Source organism: Elephas maximus, chromosome 22 (assembly GCF_024166365.1).
Source record: "Elephas maximus indicus isolate mEleMax1 chromosome 22, mEleMax1 primary haplotype, whole genome shotgun sequence".
Classification (NCBI taxonomy): domain Eukaryota; kingdom Metazoa; phylum Chordata; class Mammalia; order Proboscidea; family Elephantidae; genus Elephas; species Elephas maximus.
The window spans coordinates 52,737,486-52,757,911 of NC_064840.1; the positions used below are offsets into that span (position 1 = coordinate 52,737,486).

The 20,426-nt window shown below is 37.6% G+C and overlaps 1 protein-coding gene across 1 annotated transcript in view; it reads right to left on the reverse strand.

Moving 5' to 3' along the window:
• Positions 1–17,720, reverse strand: part of XPO7 (exportin 7) — a 39,365-nt gene extending 21,645 nt beyond the window's left edge. Inside the window, exons 1-11 of the mRNA XM_049865134.1 lie at positions 17,467–17,720; positions 16,785–16,931; positions 14,221–14,314; positions 13,220–13,386; positions 12,085–12,177; positions 9,347–9,451; positions 7,225–7,390; positions 6,539–6,612; positions 4,702–4,821; positions 2,429–2,575; positions 1,501–1,673 (exon numbers count right to left, since the gene is read on the reverse strand). Coding sequence (XP_049721091.1) covers positions 1,501–1,673; positions 2,429–2,575; positions 4,702–4,821; positions 6,539–6,612; positions 7,225–7,390; positions 9,347–9,451; positions 12,085–12,177; positions 13,220–13,386; positions 14,221–14,314; positions 16,785–16,931; positions 17,467–17,487 — 1,307 coding nt within the window. The 5' untranslated portion in view covers positions 17,488–17,720. The remainder of the gene's footprint in view (positions 1–1,500; positions 1,674–2,428; positions 2,576–4,701; positions 4,822–6,538; positions 6,613–7,224; positions 7,391–9,346; positions 9,452–12,084; positions 12,178–13,219; positions 13,387–14,220; positions 14,315–16,784; positions 16,932–17,466) is intronic.
• Positions 17,721–20,426: the final 2,706 nt, after the last annotated feature.

Here is a 20,426-nt window from a genome sequence, read left to right on the forward strand (position 1 = left end):
ATTAATAGGATTATCAAGACTCCAAATGACCTTATAGCAGTTTATGTCCAGTTTTGCCACCAAATGAGTTTTAGCGCCAAATTTATGAGAAAATTTAGCTTTCACGGTTTCTTGAATTTCAGAACTGGAGACAAAGGGTTGTGGATCTGCACCAAGTCTTTCTTATCTACTGGTTCCTAGATTTTAAAGTCTTGCCCTATGACAAGCTGTCTGTTGTCACACTGTAGCAACAGCAGCACTAGCATTGCTACCACCACGAGCAGTTAATACTGTGTTGTTTTCGTGGATCGCTGCTCTAGGACATGTTAATCCTCCTAATAACCTTATGAGGTAGGCCTATTACTATTCATATTTTACAAATAAGGAAACTGAGAAACTTGCCTAAGAGTACACAGCTATTAGCTGACTTTCTGGCCCCAGAGCCCCCACATACACTTAATCAGTCTGCAATACTATCTCATTAAATCAGCTGATTCCTCAGGAACAGAAACTGTGGAGCTAATGATACCAAAAAAACCAAACCCGTTGCCGTCGAGTTGATTCTGACTCACATCAACCTTACAACACACAGGAGAACTGCCCCATAAGGTTTACAAGGCTGGTGAATTCAAACTGCTGACCTTTTGGTTAGCAGCCGAGCTCTTAACCACTGTGCCACCAGAGCTCCAGAGCTAATAATAGAACAGTGTTTTTCAGTGAACTTCAGGATTACTCAGAATTTGAAATGACTCAAGTTATAAATCATTAAGACTGTAGCTCTATGACAACTAATGGCACTAAACTCTGAGCAAATTAAGAACCCAAGTTACTTAATACAACTACAACAACAACCCAGACCTTAAGAGAATTCCCTTGAGGAATAGCCAATGAAAAAATATACACCAAAGGTCCCTAAACAAAGAATACCTTTGCTTTATATAAAAGCTATTTTAAAAGAGTCTGACATTTCTTTAGCTACAGGTTTCTGGTCCAGTTAATAGGTAAGGTGAACAGAAACCATGTGCTTTATGGTTTAGATTAGCGACTGAATCAGTGATCAGCTGCCTAAAATTCTTACGTTTTCTAGTTAGCTCTGGAATTAGAGTTGATAACTAGATAGCGTGACTTTATCTACTTATTTCTCTAGCAGTTCACATGAGGCACCTATAACTTACACATTGTAATTCTTATCACCTATATCCTACAAATGTTTCTCTCACATTTAAAGAAAACCTGTGGCAAGGATAAACATATTGATTTACTATATACTGACTATACAAACTTTATATTCAAGCTATTGATGGTAATAAAAAAAAAATTATTGATGGTAATAAAGGGGGGCGTAAATAGGGTGTTAAAGACTTTCACACTTTATGTTCTCATCTGCTATTCTGTTGACAAGGAAAAAGATTCGTTAAGAGTATTAGATCCAATAAGGCTCAAGTGAGTGTCCAATTGAGTCTGGTGAGCCTGACACCAGGCTACTGGTGGGGTATGACGGAGGCTGCCCGGTTCCCTTACCTCAGTATGATGTGCACAGATTCCAAGCGGGACGTTATGTAGGCTTTGGTGACCTCAGGGGTATACGTTTCCAGCATGTGGGGCTCTGTGGCTTTAACGTATGGCACAGAGGCTGCTAGCCGCTGCCACAGGCTCAGGAGATAGTGTACACTATTTGGGGCAAATTCCCAGTGCTACGGAAAATCAAGAGCAGAAGGCATAGTTTTCATTTTTGTACAGGATACATCAGTCCCAGGCCACTCAATACAGATAAAGACTTTTTTTTTTTAAAGGAGAAAATTTTATGGGCTTTGTTCCGTGTGTGGCAACTAGTTCAATGTTTATTAAGTATTTCAGAGGATAAGCCTGATGAGAAGAGCTGTTCTAAGCTGGTTGTGTAAACCTTACCACAAGGAAAGCCTTATGTAAGTGGCTCTCAAGCGGTGGTATGCATCGGAATCACTTGGCAAGCTTGTTAGAAATATAGACGCCTGGGCTCCACCCAAGATCTAGTGAATCAGTAGTTGTGGGGTAAAACCCAAGCACTTGTATTTTTCATCAAGCTCCTTGCATGATTTTGATGTAAGCCATAAAGTTTGAGAACTTCTGCCCTATTATTACATGATGAACAAAGAAAGGAGAGACTCTTATGTCTAGTTCCCTGTTCCAATCTTGCCCTTTTGGGGGTAATTATGAGGGAATTCTGTGTGCCTTGAATCCAGATATTATCCTTCTAATTCCCACATGTTCCTCTAACCACTCCTTGCATTTTTGCAAATGTGTATGGATAGGCTGTAACAGTAACTTCTCTGCAGGGTTATCCTATACTTACATTTGCCTTTGTCAACAAGAAAAAACTAAAGAGTATTCTTACAAGGTTAAAACCAATGAGTAAAAGAAAAGGGGTTCTGATGTTTGGGAAGAAAAGGACAAGCAATCAAAGACAAACCTGTAGGCTGGTCACTGTGAAGTTGGCTATCAATCGGATGACCTCAGGGTAGTTTTCCACCTTCACCAATTCTCCCAGTTGATAGTTACTTTTCAATCGAGCCAGTAGTCTGCAAAACTCGTGGTAATTGTTTGGGTCTGATAAACTCTGGTAACAGTGTAAGAGGAAAATAAAACGTAAAATGTGACTCACCATACTTCAAGGATGACATATAGGGGAAGACTCTACTTTCTAACTTCTGGGCTATAAATCATTATCCTTAATGATATGTCTGTATAAGGTTTAAAAACAATTAAAAAAAAAATCTCACTTTTAAAAGGGATGTCTCATCTGTTTGTAATAATCATCCTATAAAATGAGATTATTAACTCCTATTCAAAGGATGTGAAATGAAAGCCCAGAAGGATTACACTACTTGCCTAAAAATTATAGAGGTGATTAAGGGAGAAATAGGGCATAATCCAAGATGGGACTGATCTGTTTGCTTTCTACCAGTGAAAGAAAAGATAATGAAATTTCATTTTCACCACTGTCAAATTTATCATGAAACACAACTGAGCTACAGTGGCAAAGTTACACAAATGGTTTATATGTTTATATTATGTCATCATTACTATAATAAATGTATTTATCCATATACTGACCCATTGCTGTTGAGTTGATTCTGACTCATAGTGACCCTATAGGACAGAGAATTGCCCCATATGGTTTCCAAGGAGTGGATGGTGGATTTGAACTGCCGACCTTTTGGTTCGCAGCTGAGCTCTTAACCACTGCACCACCAGGTCTCCTCATCCACATATTACTATAATTATATATTTGATTATATACTTGTATCAAATAGTATTAACTTATTTATATATTATACCTGTTTGTTTAATTAAATGTTTCTTTATATATATCTTCACCTATTAGGATATGAAGGCAGATGCTTTGTTTTGTTCACTACTCATCCCCGTGCCTAGTATAGTGCCTGGCACATAGTAGGTGCTTGATACAATTTGTCAAATGAATAAATGAATTTTACAAGAGTGATTAAACTAGGTATATTTAAAATTAAATTTTTTTTTACAATATTTCCTAGTATTGGGAAGTGGCACTTTAAAAAAGTAGGTGTTGGCTGTATCTTTGAGACAAAAAGGACAATCAAGTTATTGAAAGAGCCACATCACCCTTCCCACCTAAAAGCAGCCTTATCCACTCAGGTTAATGATGTACATTAAAAAAAACAAAAACGAACTCTGGATTCTTAATTTCTTGGGAAAAAATAACTAGCTCCATCCTTATTTTCCTCTTTCAAAGTTATCACTTTGTACAATTCGTGCATTACTGAAGCTGGAGGACACAAGCGCCTCTTGTGGACAAATACTCTCAGAATTTGCCTACAAATGTGATTCACACAAATCTTCCTATGAACGGACTGAACTGTTTTCTGCTAAGTGTGGCCTCTAGATGGATCTCTTTCTAGTATACATATATAGGTCAACCCTCTAGTAGATAGGCATATGATATTGTTAGTTGCTGTCGAGTGGATTCTGACTCATAGTGACCTCATGTGTGTGGAGTAAAACTTCTCCACATGGTTTTCAATGAAGGCCGTGACATTTTAGAAGCAGACTGACAGACCTTAACTTCTGAGGTGCCCCTGGGTGGGTATGAGCTGCCAACCTTTCAGTTAGTTGTTGCTGGGTGCCACTGAGTTGATTCTGACTCCTCATAGTGACCCCATGTGACAAAGTAGAACTACGCCACAGGGTTTTCTTGGCTGCAGTCTTTACAGAAGCAGATTGCTAGGTCTTTCTCCCATGGAGCTGCTGGGTGGGTTCAAACTGCCAACCTTTTGGTTAGCAGCCAAGTGGTTAACCGGCGCACCACCCAGGGATTCCTTATGTTGTTGTTAGGTGCCATTGAGTCGGTTCTGACTCATACCGACCCTGTGTACAACAGAACGAAACACTGTCCAGTCCTGTGCCATCCTCACAATCATCATTAAGCTTCAGCCCATTGTTGCAGCCACTGTGTCAGTCCATCTCATTGAGGGTCTTCCTGTTTTTTTGCTGACCCTCTATTTTACCAAGCATGATGTCCTTCTTCAGGGACTGATCCCTCCTGATAACATGTCCAAAGTATGTGAGACGTAGTCTCACCATCCTTGCTTCTAAGGAGCATTCTGGTTGTACTTCTTCCAAGACAGATTTGTGTCTCCTTATTGGGACTCCATATAGGCATATACTAGTCCTACATATGTACATATATATACAGTCATATCTTACCTGTGGATTTTCCAGTATTCGTTTAACTCCATCAACAAGATGAGAGAGAAACTTGGCCCTCTCTGCATTGTTAAACAGGGATCTTCGGACCGAGGCAATCTGTACTAAGCAGGATAATACCTAAAAGCAAGGACACAACCCGAAACAAAACTGATTAAAAAGATGGCACAGGTATTTTTCACCAGACCCTTTCCCCTCCTATAATATTCTCCTTTACAAATGTCACTAATTCTGTCCTTTCTATCCCTGCTACCACTATAAGAACATGGGAAGATCATATCTAAAATAGATTAAAAAAAAAAAAAAAGCCTTAGGTCCAAGTTGATCATAGCAATTAATTAGCAGTTTGAAAACACACTTAAGTACTATTCTTTGACCACCCCAATGGCTTCTTTGATTCTTGTTTATATATATATATACACACACATACATATATATATTTAATGCTTGCAAATACCAAGCAATAGTATAAATATTTAAGATTTCTGATTAAAGGTCTAAGTTTTTTTAGTTTTACTAGAGCCTTTTGGCTAATCAAGCTTTGCTACAGAGTGCTATAATGAAATAACCAAGTCAGATCGAAGCCCTGAAAAAAAAAAAACAGCTTTTACACAGCAAACATTTACCCTTTCCCTTCTGTGCTAGATACTTATATTCTCTGTTTGTCCCTCCAGGTCCATTTTTATCCTTCTTTACACTGCTCTGTTCCCTGGGAGGCTGACGTCTATGGATTAGAACAACCAAGTTCCCTGTCCTCTGGCTTCTAGTTGGCTTCAACCAATGGAAAGTACCAGGAAATAAGAGGGCAGAAGGAAAGAGGTACTCTTTCCACCCTGGCTGGGCTATGGGTTGGCAGTGGTTGATTTTCTCTACTGATGGCCATAGCTCCTGTTGTATATCCCTCTCCTAAGCCACAGCTTCAGCTCTCTCCAGGGTTTTCTTCCCTTTCCCTTGATGCTCCCCACTATTGGTAGCTTTCCACTTTTGTTAGACCCAGGGGGTGTGCATCACCACCCTTGGTTGGATTTCCTTAATTCTGCCCACACCTTTGCAAAAAATCCTTTCATTAATCATTCCTCTTTACTGTACTACCTTCCCTGCAGTAACCTTAATGATACACACAACTACACTAAATTCATACTTCTGCTAAAGCCAAGATCTATGTTAACTTGGAAAAGTAATACAGTGGCCAGGAAAGTTGTTTATTGCAGAAACACAATGCCAAGCAGCCATGACTTTACTGTATTTTCTTTGCATACTTTATGTACAACAGTATTTTAGACCACCAACATGTAATACTGTACTAATAGTATTTTAGAACCTGAATGGATTGTGGGAGTTTGAGGAGGTTAATTATTGCTTTAAAGGAGAAATACACCATTCCTAATAGCTTTCAAATGTATGTGGATGAGTATGCAAATTTGCCTTCCCATTACAGCTTCCATTTATCATTTCTGTAACAAATGCCTGAAGGATTTTCCAAAATTTTCTCAGTCAGGACAATCTTAAGGGTTCAATCAGACAGTATCAAGTGAATTCCCACACTGTAGCCTATGGCAGTTTGAGGTGAGCATAAAGTCAGATCTGGTTATGAGACCAAAAGAGTTTGACCATCAGTGGCAACTGCCCATTAGACAGAAATAATTTAAAAATAATAAGTAACAATTTTATAGTGAAAAGATTTAGGGTACGAACTATCTCAAAAGGCTAGATAACTAACCCTAGTATTTTTGTGCCTTACTTCCATGATTCTGTAAAGGAAAATGAACACAAGGCTCATTCACCATTGTTACTTTCTAGAAATAGTTTTGCTTTAGGAACAGTGGTCTTGACTCACCAGAGGTGAAAACGAAGGAGGGATGGAATGATACAGGTCAAAAAACAGCTGCAGCGTTGAAGAATCCAAGAATGCTGAAACAAAGACAAAAGACAGCATTTTACGGGCTATGTCTGCACACTGCTGGTGGCCTACCTCTGGCACTATTAGGGAACATACTCTTCTGCTTACTTTTCTGATAGAATGATTTTTTCCTTAGAAAGTGACATGCCAATAGTGGCTTACTGCCCCTCCCACCCTCCACCCCCTTTTTAAGAACTAGCTTTTAGCTTCTCTAAGAAACAGACTCACTCTTCTGATTCTGAGGAACTTCAGACAACTAGGACTCGTCCATAGCAGGAATTTTTAGCCCGAAGAACAGAAAAACAGGCACAAGTTCTTTTATTTAATTTTGTTTTTAAAGATAGACATTACCCAAATGAATATGAGGTAACAGAAGTCTCTAGGCTGATTAATGCAAGGAAGTCAAATACGTATCAGTTAGTAGTCAGTAAGTAAGAGTTCTCCCTTGCTGGGGGAAAGCAGTAAAAATTTCCCTACTAACTGCTTCCCCCATTAATAAAGAGAGATGCTAAAATTCTGAATTGTCTCTCAGAGTAAAACAAGGTATTACCAAGGGTTATTCAGATCATCCTATAGATACCAGGTAGTTTGGCAGCAGGTCATTTTAGGTGGAGTTCTGTTACCTGATCTCCAGCTGGTGGGAATCTGTACGGTACACAGGTCATCTGAGGACTCATCAGTAGACGTGCCAATGAAATCAAAGTTTAGGCAGTTATGAGTGAGTTTGAGCAGTTGCATGAGCAAGCCATGCTGACTTTCATCATTCAAGTTTAGATTCTTTCCTGAAGCCTGTAAAAATGACCACATAATGAGCCCCTAATAATCACTTCTCTCTTCCAAGCTTGCTCCCAGACTCAAAAGGAGGCTGTTGAAGCAGAAAAGGAGGGCTATATTTCAATGCCGTAAAGTGATGCCTTTTCCCAGAAGGATGCCGCACTTCCAGTGTCTTAACGTCACGATGAAAATGTCTAGTTCCTTACTTACTGTTACAGAAAAAGTCACTAGTTGTACAACTAAGATAAGAGCTTAGCCAGCCATACATTTTGTAGACTGGTTAGTTACTTGCTACTAATAAATTCTGTCAGGAACCAGGGGAGAAAATGGAAAGGGCAAAATTTTTTGACAATTCAGGGGATGGAAGGGGACCAGTGATGCGTATAAATGTCTGATAAATGGAAACTGAGATTACTTACCTGTTAGTTTAGTTAGCACTCTTAAGAATAGGCTGGGGTTTCCAAGGGATAAAAGGTGGTAAAAAGGGATGGATAAGAATACAGACTCAGAGAAGTCATATTGCTTAAAGAATAAGGGATGTTTGGCATGCTTGTTAAAGAAATTCTTATAAAGAGGGATCTCTCTGCAGAAAAGCTGTGCTAGACAACATTAAATGATACTGAAAAACATAAAGCTGCTATTAAGAAAACAAAACAAAAAACCTTTTTTTAGCACTTACTTTTTATATGTTGTAGACATAGTGGCCACAGGGAATTGTGAAGCAATGTGGGATGCCTGTGGGTTCATTTGCCTGTAAAATCCTAGCTATTTCTAGATAGGGCAAGGATTACACTCTGGGAGAGAGTTCTGAGCAAGTTCTGCACCCTGCCCTACCTTCCTTCCTGTTTTTAACACCATCATCACTATCATGAACAAAAATCTTTCAAACCATAATTAAAACAAAAGCACCACTGCATTTTATTTATTCATTTGCAGAGAACCTGACTATAGCTTAATACAGGTTCACAGCTGCTGTGACTATCAGATTCAAAAGTTATACCAGCCATGGCCTCAATGACTGGCTGGCTAAGAGAAAATTAACAGTTTTTGATGATATCAGTGATGAGGGTTCAATCCTTAAAGTTTTCTCAAAGCCTTTTCCCTCTAGCACGGAGAATGAACTTTGCCAGGCAGCTTGCCCAACCTGAGGATTGTTTGGGAAATCTGAGATACGTAATTGAGGAAAAAGATGGGCAACAGAAAGAATTCAAATTTGCTTCTAACACTAAAATTGCGACAAACTGGAAAATGAGAGCCAAAAACAAAAAACGAACATTAAGCCAGAGGTAATGTTTACAGATTCCACTTAGCTTTCTACAGGGACAAAGCATCAAGGATCTCAACACTGTTATAAATGTGCAGGACTCTTAGGTTAATTAGCCCAACTCTATCAATAAATGGATAGAAACATCAACTTTCTATTTTAAAAACAGGTAATTTCCTTATGTGATACTGTCTATCCCTTCAGGTTATTAAATCTAAATGGTTGTCAAAAATTCAGAGTCTACTTGTCCTTACAGATGTTCTTGTTTACTTGATGCTCTTAGCTCAGCAGGGGACAAGGAAGGCAGACTGGTTTTTGTATGCTAACAATGTAGTTTGAACCTGCTTTCAGAGTACTAAGAATCCAAACACTACAAAATTAACATGTTTTCACTCCGTATAGGAAGATTTTATGTGGCTATAAAAAAACAAACAACAAAACTTCAAACTCTGTGGTAAACGGGATTCCTTTAAGACAGCAGCATGGGATGAGTGTTTGCTTGCTGCTCTTTGCCTAGGCGAATGGATCGAAAATAGGGAAATCACAATTGTTTTCAAACTTCAGTGATCAATCTGGCAAGTTTCTCTAACGGCCTCTGAGAAATGTATTATGTGAAAGATCAAAGAGCTGACATCCATCTAACAAGTCCCTACTCATTCTTATCCTTTCAAAAGGGCCTGGGAGCATGACCCAACCTACAATCTCACCTGTTTTAGTAAATTGCAGGAAAGTGTGAAGATATCAAATAATGATGAATCTCGGAAAGAAGAGGCTATTTTTCTGTGCTTGGTCAAAGGATGGGTGGTGTCTGCCTGTAAGGAAAAAGAATAAACCAAAGCAAGTTTTACAATTTATTGCAAAGAAAAAAATTATCACACAGACTTCAAATAAATTAGAAGGATTTCCAGTAACAACATCTAAACACATTTTTAACATTTCGATGACTGTTAAATCATACATGGTGAGAGTGTGCAGAGCATAAACTGGTTAAATAGGTAGCCAGGATATCACCTCTCTCTAGCTTACAAGGGGAAAAAGGAGAAGGGATGAGGATCTCCACTGTAGATTTTTATTTTCCTCTGCACACAGGTAGGTAAAATGTCCAAGTTGCTGGCAGACACTGCTAATAATTACCGTCATGTTGCGTTGTGGCTTAGTCTCAAAAATAGACAAAACAGCAGAGTTTGGATTTTAGTAAACAAACCATTCAGGGCTGAAGTTACTGTTAAAAAAAAAAAAAAAAACCCACGACCCCACCGTCCAGTCGATTCCGACTCACAGAACTGCCAAAACAGACATTAACGAATAGCCACGAACTTAAGATAAATGACAATAGCCTGTAATTCGCTCTTCCTTCTCATTTAGTCAACGTACAGTCTATACCATACAAGTGAATACTTAAATGGCTTTATTAGTCTCTTACTTATTGCTGTTCTTGACTTTTCGCTAAATTATAGGTTTTTTTGTGGTTAAAGACTAAATATTTTACTTCTTTAGCATACTCTCTAGTTTTAGACCATAGTAGGTGCTCAATAGTGAAATAAAAAGAATTTTGAGGTTGCAAAGCTTAAATCTCTTCATTACTGATCAGTTCATCCAAGAGCTCATTTTGCTTTGCCACATTAAAGAGTAATGCAGCAGGATTGCTGACAGACAATCAAGTTGGATGTGCCTTGATTTTATTTTAAGTTCAAACAGTAATGGTGACAGAAACCTACTTTCTGATTTAAATCTGACAACCAAAAAACAACAGTAGATTAAGTTATAGAGAGGCTCATAATATTCCTCAATTCTAGCTTCAGTGTTCCTGTGTTATCATAAATATCTTGGACAGACACATGTCTGTCATTTTCTTAAGAAAGCAAAGTAAAATTTTACAAAGATTTTTTTTACACCAACATTGATGTATTTTGTGGGACCAGGCTTCAGAGGGGAGAACATTAACCTCACAGTATCTGTATTAATGCCTGCTCTCCTACCACTAAGGTGAACAAAAACAGTTGCTGCCGAGTCAATTCTGACTTATGGTAACCCCACAGGTTGCAGAGGAGAACTGAGCTCCATAGGGTTTTCCAATAGCTGTGATCTTTCAGAAGTAGATCTCCAGGCCTTTCTTCTGAGGCATCTCTGGGTAGATTCAAACTACCAACCTTTCGGTTTGTAGCCCAGTGCTTAACTGTTTGCAACACCCAGAGACTTCACTACTAAGGTAACAGTGGTTAAATAGTAAGTTTGTTGTTACGAGTACAGGCTCTGGAATAAGACTACTTGGATTCAAATTCAGATACTGTTGCTTACTAACTGTCAAATTTTAGGTAAATTATTTAACCTTTATGTGCCACAGCTTCCTTATCCAGAAAATGAGATAACAGTACCTATCTCATAGGACTGGTGCAAGAATAAAATTAGCGAATATAAGGGAAATGCTTACAACAGTGCCTGGCACACAACAGTCACTCAAAAGTGTAAGTTTTATGGTTTTGATAATAACTGACCACATGGGGACTGCGTGCGACACAGACTATGATGTGGACTCCAGATTTTAATAGGCTATCAGTTGGTGCATTTAAAACAATACCAACTCCAGTGACAATTTCTCAGGGTTAATAAAAATGTCTGCATAATTATGAGCAACAGCAACAGTGATGCTAATGTAATTAATACGCTGACAACTTAAGGGTGCGGTGTTACAACTAATACTAATACTGGCCCATCCAATAACTATAAAATTTTAGCTGGACACAAACGTTAAATGATTGAGAAAATAATAGAGCACTAAAAGCAACTGGTGTTTCCTCTGTAGTAATCTGTGCCATCAATGACTAAAGAATTATATGGTATTTAACAATGTTTCATATATTCTGAAAAGATTGCCGGCAAAATCTTTAATAATAGCCCATGGGAACTGATTTTTAAATGACTACACCAAAACCAAATCAAACTTGTTGCCCTTGAGTCAATTTTGGCTCATAGTGACCCTACAGGACAGAGTAGAACTGCCCCATAGGGTTTCCAAGGAACTGCTGGTGGATTCGCACTGCCAATCTTTCGGTTAGCTCTTTTTCTGTACACAGGAGCAGAGAGAGCATACAAATGATGCTGATTCCACTTTTATGATCTGTTTTTCTAAGACACATTTTCATTCTCTTTCACTAGCAAGGCAATATTTCATTACAGTTTTGACTTAGGACCATTGCTCTTATCTCGAACGATGAACAATTAATACCAAGAAGGAAAGCCAAGGTGGGAGGGTAAAAAATTCTGGAGACAAAAACAGACTGGGGCAATAAGAGTGAGGTAGGTCATACTTGCAGAGGAAAACCCAATAGAACTATCTTGTTTCAAAAGGGCGTTAATCACTTACCGCAAAAGCACACAACTGCCAAAAAAGATCATCCCACACACAGCAGAAAACACTAATACTGAGAAAAAATATGGCACTTACTTCAATGAGGAAGGCTGTAGCACTTACTTGATTAATTTCATTGGTTAGCTGAGATAAAATTGTGACGCCAATGATGCAGTATTCAACACTATCCTGGTTAAAAAACACAAGGCAGAAGGAGTTAGCATGTGCAGCTTGCTTTCTGCATTTGGGATGAGGTCAGGCTTTGGAATGATGGATTCCTGTGTCACTAATGAAACTACCTAGACAAAGAAGCAAGGAATTCTAATTTCCAACTGTTGCTCTGCAGGACATAAAGTCTAACTGCTGTAAAGGAGGACTGATAAACTCTGACTTCATCAAAATTTAAAATTCTTGTATTTTAAAAAGTGCCATAAGCTTTATACCATAAATACTGTGAAAAGATAAACTGCTAAGTCACATTTGTAAGATAAATGAAAAATAAATGTGTTACTTAATTTACAAAGACTGTATAAACAATGAGAAAAAGGCAAAGAGCCTGATAACAAAAATGCACATAAGATATGAACAGAAAGTTCACAGAAAAATAAAGATAAGTAGTAAATTAACATATGAAAACTTGTTCTGTCTCACTTATAACCCAAACAACGAGATACTAATTCTTTTTACCTACCAAATTGGAAAAATAAAAAGTTTTGCCTCAGAGGCTGAGGTGCAGGGAAACAGGCACTCTTACAAACCATTGGTGGAAGTATAAACGGTATAACTTTTTTGAGGGTAATTTAGAAGTATCTTTGAAAGAAAGAAATATATATACTCACACACACATACATACACCTCTGATTCAATAATTCCAAGGCTAGGAATTCATCCTACCAACACACTTATTCAAAGTATGGCAAGGTATATGTACTGGGATATTCACTCAAGTAATTATTTAACAGTAAAAAACCTAGAAACAAACTAAATGTCCATCTATAAAGATTAGTTAATTAAATTATGGTGTTTTAGATTGAAATAGTATGGAGGCATTAGAAAGAATGAAGCAGGGTTTGTTTGTGCTAACATGCAAACACTGCCAGGATGTATTAACAGTAAAAAAGGTGCAAAAGAAAATATACGAAATAATTCCACTTTGAGTAATTTTTTAAAAGCAGCTAAGTATATACATTTTACTTCTTCCATTTTATTATGTCGAATATACACATCCTACTTGTAAAAATCTTGTGACATCTGTGATTGCATTTCTGAAGACATAGTCATCCTTCTGACAGTCAAACCAGCCCAGTTTTGTGATTCTGGCATATAACTGAATGAGTGCTTGGGTCACAAAAGTAGCCAACTTCGGCCGAGTGGCAAGGTAGTTGAGCACATAGTTCCCTATAAAACAAAAATAATTCACATAATAGAAAGCTCTGACAGAGAAAGGTGTACATCTTTAAATATGTACTAAATGGCCAAGAATTGGTAAATTTAGACTATTTATCCTAAACACTCATTATTCATTATGCCACTGAGAAACAGGACCTTGAATTTGGAATTACTAGCTTTTTAATTCAGAATTTTATTTTCATAAAGAAGAAGACGAAGTATGATAGACCTGAATCCACCCTGCGGTTGTAAGCTGCTGCTGAGTTGACTCCGACTCATGGCAACCCCGTGTGTGCAGAGTCGAACCGCTCCACGGGGTTTTTAAGGCTGTAACCTTTCAGAAGCAGATTTCCAGGCATGTCTCTCTAGGTGCCTCTGGATGGGTTCGAACAGCCAGCCTTTGGGCTAGTAGACCTGCATTTAACTGTTTGCACCACCCAGGGGGTTAAATAATATCCTCTGAATAGAATTAAAAATGTTTAACAATGTTTTTCTTAGTTATTAGTGGCAGTAAAGACTGAATGAAAGAAACCTCTGACAATAAAAGGAATGACTTAGGATTTTCCTGGAAGTAATTATATTGGACCCTCTTCTACTGAAAAACCTATGGAGCATGGTTCTACCCTGACACACATGGGATTGACATGAATTAGAATCCACTTGAGGCAACTGGCTGGCTCACTTTCAATAACTCAAAGTTCTGGAAAAAACTTGGATTCTAGATAGTCTGTATGCTTAGGAAATTTCAGAGTGTTGTCAAACAAGCACATAAATCTAACTGTTACTAGCACATTACTAAACAAACTGATTTCTTTAAAACAGAACAGAAAATTCTCTACTTACGAATATCTATTCGTTGTTCCAATGGTAGGGGGTTGTTTGTGCGTGATATAAGCTTTGTAAGGCATGTAGCTGCCAGTAATTGGGAGTAAGATGACTGTGAAAAGAAGGAAAGAAAAGGACCTATAATTAAAATTATTGGATAAGTAAGCCATAAGATTTTTACTTGGAGATCTGTGCTAAGATGAGGGGGGTAAAAAAAATCAGTTTTGCTATATTTGATCCCCTGGATTTTAGAGGGTGTATCATTTTATTTCCCATAAAATAAGTACCATATAGCATAAGAGCTTATTTAGCTGACTTCAGTCACAAACAAGGGGCAAGATAAAGTGAATGGCACGACCAAACTGAATCCAATGCAGATATTTGGATCAGTGAGGGGTAGATGCTAGAGATCTTTTCAGAAAGATATCATAAGATCTTTAGAAGAAAAATCTTTCATTTAACCAAAAAATGTTCTCCCCTCAATATCCCTGTTTTTAAAAATACTTCAAAAAGTTTCACCTCATAATATTCCTGTCTGTATAGTATCAGAAAGAAAAAAGAAATATTAGGGGGAACCACCACATTAGGCTATATAGTTAGTCCCCAAATTATATCTTTTTATTAACACAGCTGTCGGCTACAGCTCTGGGGAATATATACGCTAGTTTTAAAGTAAACTTCTCAACAATTATTTGTGAGAAGGAAAAACTATACCCTCAGCAACAGAACAGCATTATCTCATTCTGTGGCTTTTAACCCTACGGAGAATCAAGCATTCTGTCTGATTATAATGCATAAGAGGGAGCCACAAAAGCAGCCCTGCAGGTGGCTTTATTACAGCACGTCATATAAAAGAAACAGACTCAGAGCCATTAAAGATAACTTAACCAACCTCAAAGATAATTTTTCATGAAACTAAGAATTCTAAGACAGTTGGTCATCTATGTTAGCATTATGTAATACCACCAGGTATAAAGAACATCTAAGATTAAGAAAAAAAATCTATAAAAGTGACTTTGAAAATTAATACGATTTTTATCAACACCCCTGAGCATGGTTTAAATTGGTTAGTCAAAGCAGGTATGTCAAACTACTTACTAATAGTGGAAAATATCCTACTCTAACTTACAGATCATGGTTTGTACACTTAATTTCAACAAATTTGCTAAGTCACCAAGAAATCAACTGAGAGATTAAAAAAGAAACATACCACTAAAATGAAAGGTTTTTAGTATTGTACCTATCCTGTTTTCCAGCTTTTTGATTGTCAGTAATGAGTAACTGGCATTAGCAGTGTCAGAGAGTATAGCGTGTCCCTCCAGTGAGGGTCAACTGGAAGAGCCAGCTGAACACCTCCTCTACAACAGACATGTGGATCAACCCAAAAACCAGGTGATTTAAAAGAAATATAATATGTGTAAAACTTAGATCACAGCACTACAGTCTCTGACTGTACCTACATACAGTCTCTGACCATGATCCTATCTATAACCCTGAGATACTTGGAAGAAGAATCAGATACCTCAGCTATTAAAGGATAATTTTAAACCAACTATAGTTTGTTCTATTCACTGCATAAATATCGTAACAACACTGATTTGTAAATGAAGCTATCTAGAATTCCACCCTCTCAACAAATTAACTGCTTTCATTCTTTCCCCCCACATCTCCTTTTAGCCTTAAGGATGCTTTTTGGAAAGTAAATTTTTAATAACCAATTCTTGAGGGATTCATTGTTGTTCAGGATATAACACAGCACTATCATTCCTATTTTCCCCTCTGCTACACTGATAATAATTATGGCTAATATTTGTACTCTCTGAAAAAAAAAAAAAAAAATTTTTTTTTTTTTTTTTTTCTTGGTTTCTTCCCTTCATCTGTGAAGCAGGGTAATAAGTAAGCATGCATGGAAAGTAGTTTAAGCATTTGAAAAAATAAGAGGCAGACTGGACATGTTATGCTGCCACTTTGTCTAAAGAAGGATAGCACTAGATTCTAGACTCTAGTTGGTATTCTGACTTTTATAATACCCTTTCAGGGTACCCTGGTGGGATCTTACCTTTCCAAAGACCAAACCTCCCCCTAAAATTAATCAAATGGCATCTCATTTGTAGTATTATTTTGATCACTACAATGTCATTTTTAATGTCTAATGTCATTTGGAAGAGGTTCTAATTCCACTTTTAAAACCTAAAACATCCTGTACTTTCATTGTCAAGATAAATTTTTCCTAGACTTCTAAACAAGAAGCAGCAGCTGTGGTACAGAAGAGGAGAAATTGATGCCTGGGGATCTTATAAAATAACACGGAGTTTAAAAACAGAAAAGGAGTCCTAGGAATTTGATCGCAGATGAAAAATGATAGGACAAAAATATATGTTCAAAGAGATTTTCCTGATGGGTCGATATGGACTGTTTTGCCTACCTGGCAAGTATGGTGCCTTTAAAAAGTGAAATTAGAAGGCAGGGACATCTAGAAGAATCAACGAACAGAAGCTATCACAATCCACCCCTACCATTAGAACCAGGGTCTATTTTCCTAAGCCTCTGTTATCCTTTGGGATTTTTCAAATCTTACGTACACTCCCTCTCTCGAGGAGCAGCTGGCACTTGCTCAGGCAATCGGGGCTGTTGGTGAATTCAACCAAGGCCTTCTCTGCCTGGAGTCGAGTGGTGGTATCTGTTGTTTCGTACAGCTGTTTGCACAGATTCTCTAGTTGGGCCAGGCTCTGGAAAAGATCAGTTAAAAAGAAATCAATCCAGTCTACTGTATATGCAAGGTACTGTGCTGGAAATTACTGGACAAAGATAAGTAAAGATCAATGAAGAGAGAATTGCTTCTCAACTCTGAGGAGAATCTGGGTGACCTTTATCTAATAATAACCATTTGTAATTCTTTCTTTGATGCTTTAGAAGACAAAATGATAGAATGCTTAAAATAGCTACATACTTTTTCAGTTTTTCCCCTGAAGATCAATCACAAATTGTACATTTTTTCCTTGCAAATACCCACCCTCCTAAGTGTTTCCATAAAGCTCTAAAAATTCAGAATTTGCTTCTATTCTGCTATCAGTTTCAAAATTATGAATACCAGAGGCACTGCTGCTAAACTTAAGCATGTAAACACAAAATGTAAGTACCACCTAGACCTTACATAGCTTTAAGTATTTTCCCTTTGAATAGCTAATTGAATTAGCTTATAAAGATCTACATACGTAAGAAATGGCCACCTCTGTGAGAAAGCTTCAGAATGTATGTACGCACCTTCCTCGCTGGATCCCTCATGTCTAAAGTTCAGCAGACTTCCTTCTCTGGCTGTACTTTAAACTCTCACTTCAGTTCCAAATTTAAAAGGGAAGGGTCAAAATAAATGCAACCCTAGCATATGCTCACACAGAGATAAGACAAGGGAAACGCCCCCAAACAAACCCTTCTCTCCAAATCTTGAACTAGATCCAGGGAGAACGGGTGGATATGAGTGTGTGCTTTGGTCAAAAGCCCAAAGAGATCCAAATCTATTTAATGTGATGTTTTAAAAGCAAAGAGGAAAGGAACTGGTTAAGGCTTCAGTGTCATCTTTCACTAACTAAAGAGAAGGGTAAACATTTATTTGCCTTTAAAGGAATGGTTTGGACTTTAAGAAAAAATCTGAGCTATTAGTTTGAGGGATCCTTCTATTAGAAACGAAAATTTTGATAAGACTCCCCCCGCCCCATAATAATTAAACAAACCAACCTGGGTAACTTGCCTAAAATTTATGACACAAACAGTCTGCTCAAGGCTTTTCATTACCACTTTATTTCATTATGCTGTGACTTTATAAATCACAGCTTTTCCACTAAGCAGGAAAGTCCTTAAGGCAGGACTCCCATTTTACTCAACCCATTTAATGAATTTCAAACATTAAACTAAAGGAAACAAAAAAGATAAATACTAACACTCTAAGAGAATAGCATCATCAGAGACCCCCCGCCCCGTCAAAAAGAACAAAAACGACAATCAAAACAAAAGAAACCAAAACATCTTGGGGGTTTGATTATGCTTGTTTAATTTGCTTCTCTCTGAACTTTTCAGGGGGCCCACTTAATATCTTCTTCAATTCAAAAACATAGAGAAAACTGCAGTTGCAAAGTCAGATCTTGAGCAATGAAATTCTATAAGCAGTACCTGATTTTTTTCACATAGCCTATAAACATCAGGAATAAAGGACAAGGCTAATTAATTACATATATTCCATAAAATACACTGAAAGTCATTTTTATGCTAGCCAATACTAGCTCAAGACTCTATTCACAAATTAAATCTCCTCACAAGGTATTGTTTCCAGGGCCCTGAAGTCAGGTTTTTTTTTTTTTGTTCCTATTTCATGATTCACTTAAAAGAAAAGGAAGAAATTATTTTAAAAAGTTAACACGGAAGGTACCAACAGGATACTCAAACTAAAAACGAAAACTATAAAATCTGGTATTAGGCATTAGGGAACAGCGCTGCCTTGTAACCTTCACAGCGCCATACACTGAGTTTTTCAACATCTTGAACAGACACTCCCTAAGCAGTCAAGCTATGTAAGGTATAATGAGTCTCCTTAAAGTCTGATCAGTCAGTTCCAGTAGGTCCCCCCAGTGCAACTCTTGTTTATGTTTATTACAACAAAGTCGTTCACATGACAATGGCTCCGCATCTGTCACCAGTGGTTCCTTACTGCTAAAAACCTACATGCAGGTTATGGCGGGCATTTTCTTTGTTGTTGCTTTGTTTTGATTTGCTTTAATTTAGTCAACAAAACATACTGCAGGGTAAATCTGGTAGCAAGTTCTCAGCTCAGGAAACAATCTCATTTAAAAACAAAAAAGTAATTTCACCACTTACGCAAACAGTTTGAAGAACTATAGCTCTGTGTTTCCAGAAGAATAAATGGGAAGCAATTATGTTTTCCCATACAATTAGTGGAAACATCTACAAAACACAGGGTTAATCGTCATTTTATCTGGGTTCCCATACTATCCATGGAAGAAGTAGAGGAACAAGGTTACATTTATGCTCCTCTGGATCCTAGTGTTTCCAAGCAAATCAAATGGTTAGATTATCTCAATCACTTTTTTTTGGAGCCAGCATAAGACAATTTATTCTACCAATGATTTGATTAGCCAGTAAAACTATTACTTCACATTTACAGAGAAGGAACAACACGCCACAGCATTTTTCCCCTTACATGGAAACACCTTTCCTATTCCCCAGTTCTTATTGAGGACATCTGTTACGTGATACCAGTTGGGTCACAGAAAAGCCTCCAGAGAAGAATGTCTATTTTCTATCCCTGAGACTGCCAAGCCTATAATCTACAGAGAAACTTCTATCTAGTCCCTTTGGAAAAGAAAAACACATTTGGTGTAATATTGTATAAAACTGGAAGGCGATCTTCAACTAGCAAACTAGTGCTTAAGGACGGGAAACTCAAGACAATTAAATCCCAAACCTAGAAACATGCTGATTTCACCAACAACAGTCACAATGAAGGTATAATATTAAAAGAACGTATCTTCTTTAATATTTCACACTATTTTATACAGTCTTTTAAAATTGGATAGAGAAAATGCAGCTCAATTATTCTCATTTCAGTCTAAGGTGCAATCTCTTGAGATTAAAGACCTCAAAATATAATCCCTTGTCTGAAAAGCTGCGTCTGGATTAGAGGAAAATGAAGATTTTGTTTGTACATTAGATGTTATACTACTCCCCAAAGTAGAATGTCTTGGAATTTATGTTATTTCGTTTGTACAATATTGCTTTTTATATAGCCTAACAGCATATACTTTTACATTAGCCTCACTGTTCAAAAAAAAAAAAGCAATTGGAGATTTCCAGTCAGAGACTAGCATACTGGCATTTAGGAAGGACACTATGACATCCCTAACAATGCTGAGTACAGACCTAGAAAACAAGCAGAGCACTTGGGTCATCAGTTGGATCTGCAAGTCCTCTGTAGACCACCACATCCTTAATCTGACTACTGTCACCTGGACTAGCTGAAGTGGTCAGAAGTTTTATTACAAAGTGTAGGCTCAATCCCATACACCAGAAATTCTAATGAAGAATACAGGGCTGTTGTAGTTAAGTGCTATCAAGTTGGTTCTGACTCACAGTGACTTATGTACAACAGAACGAGACACTGCCGGGTCCTGCGCCATCCTCAAAATCATTGCTGTGTTTGAGCCCATTGTTGT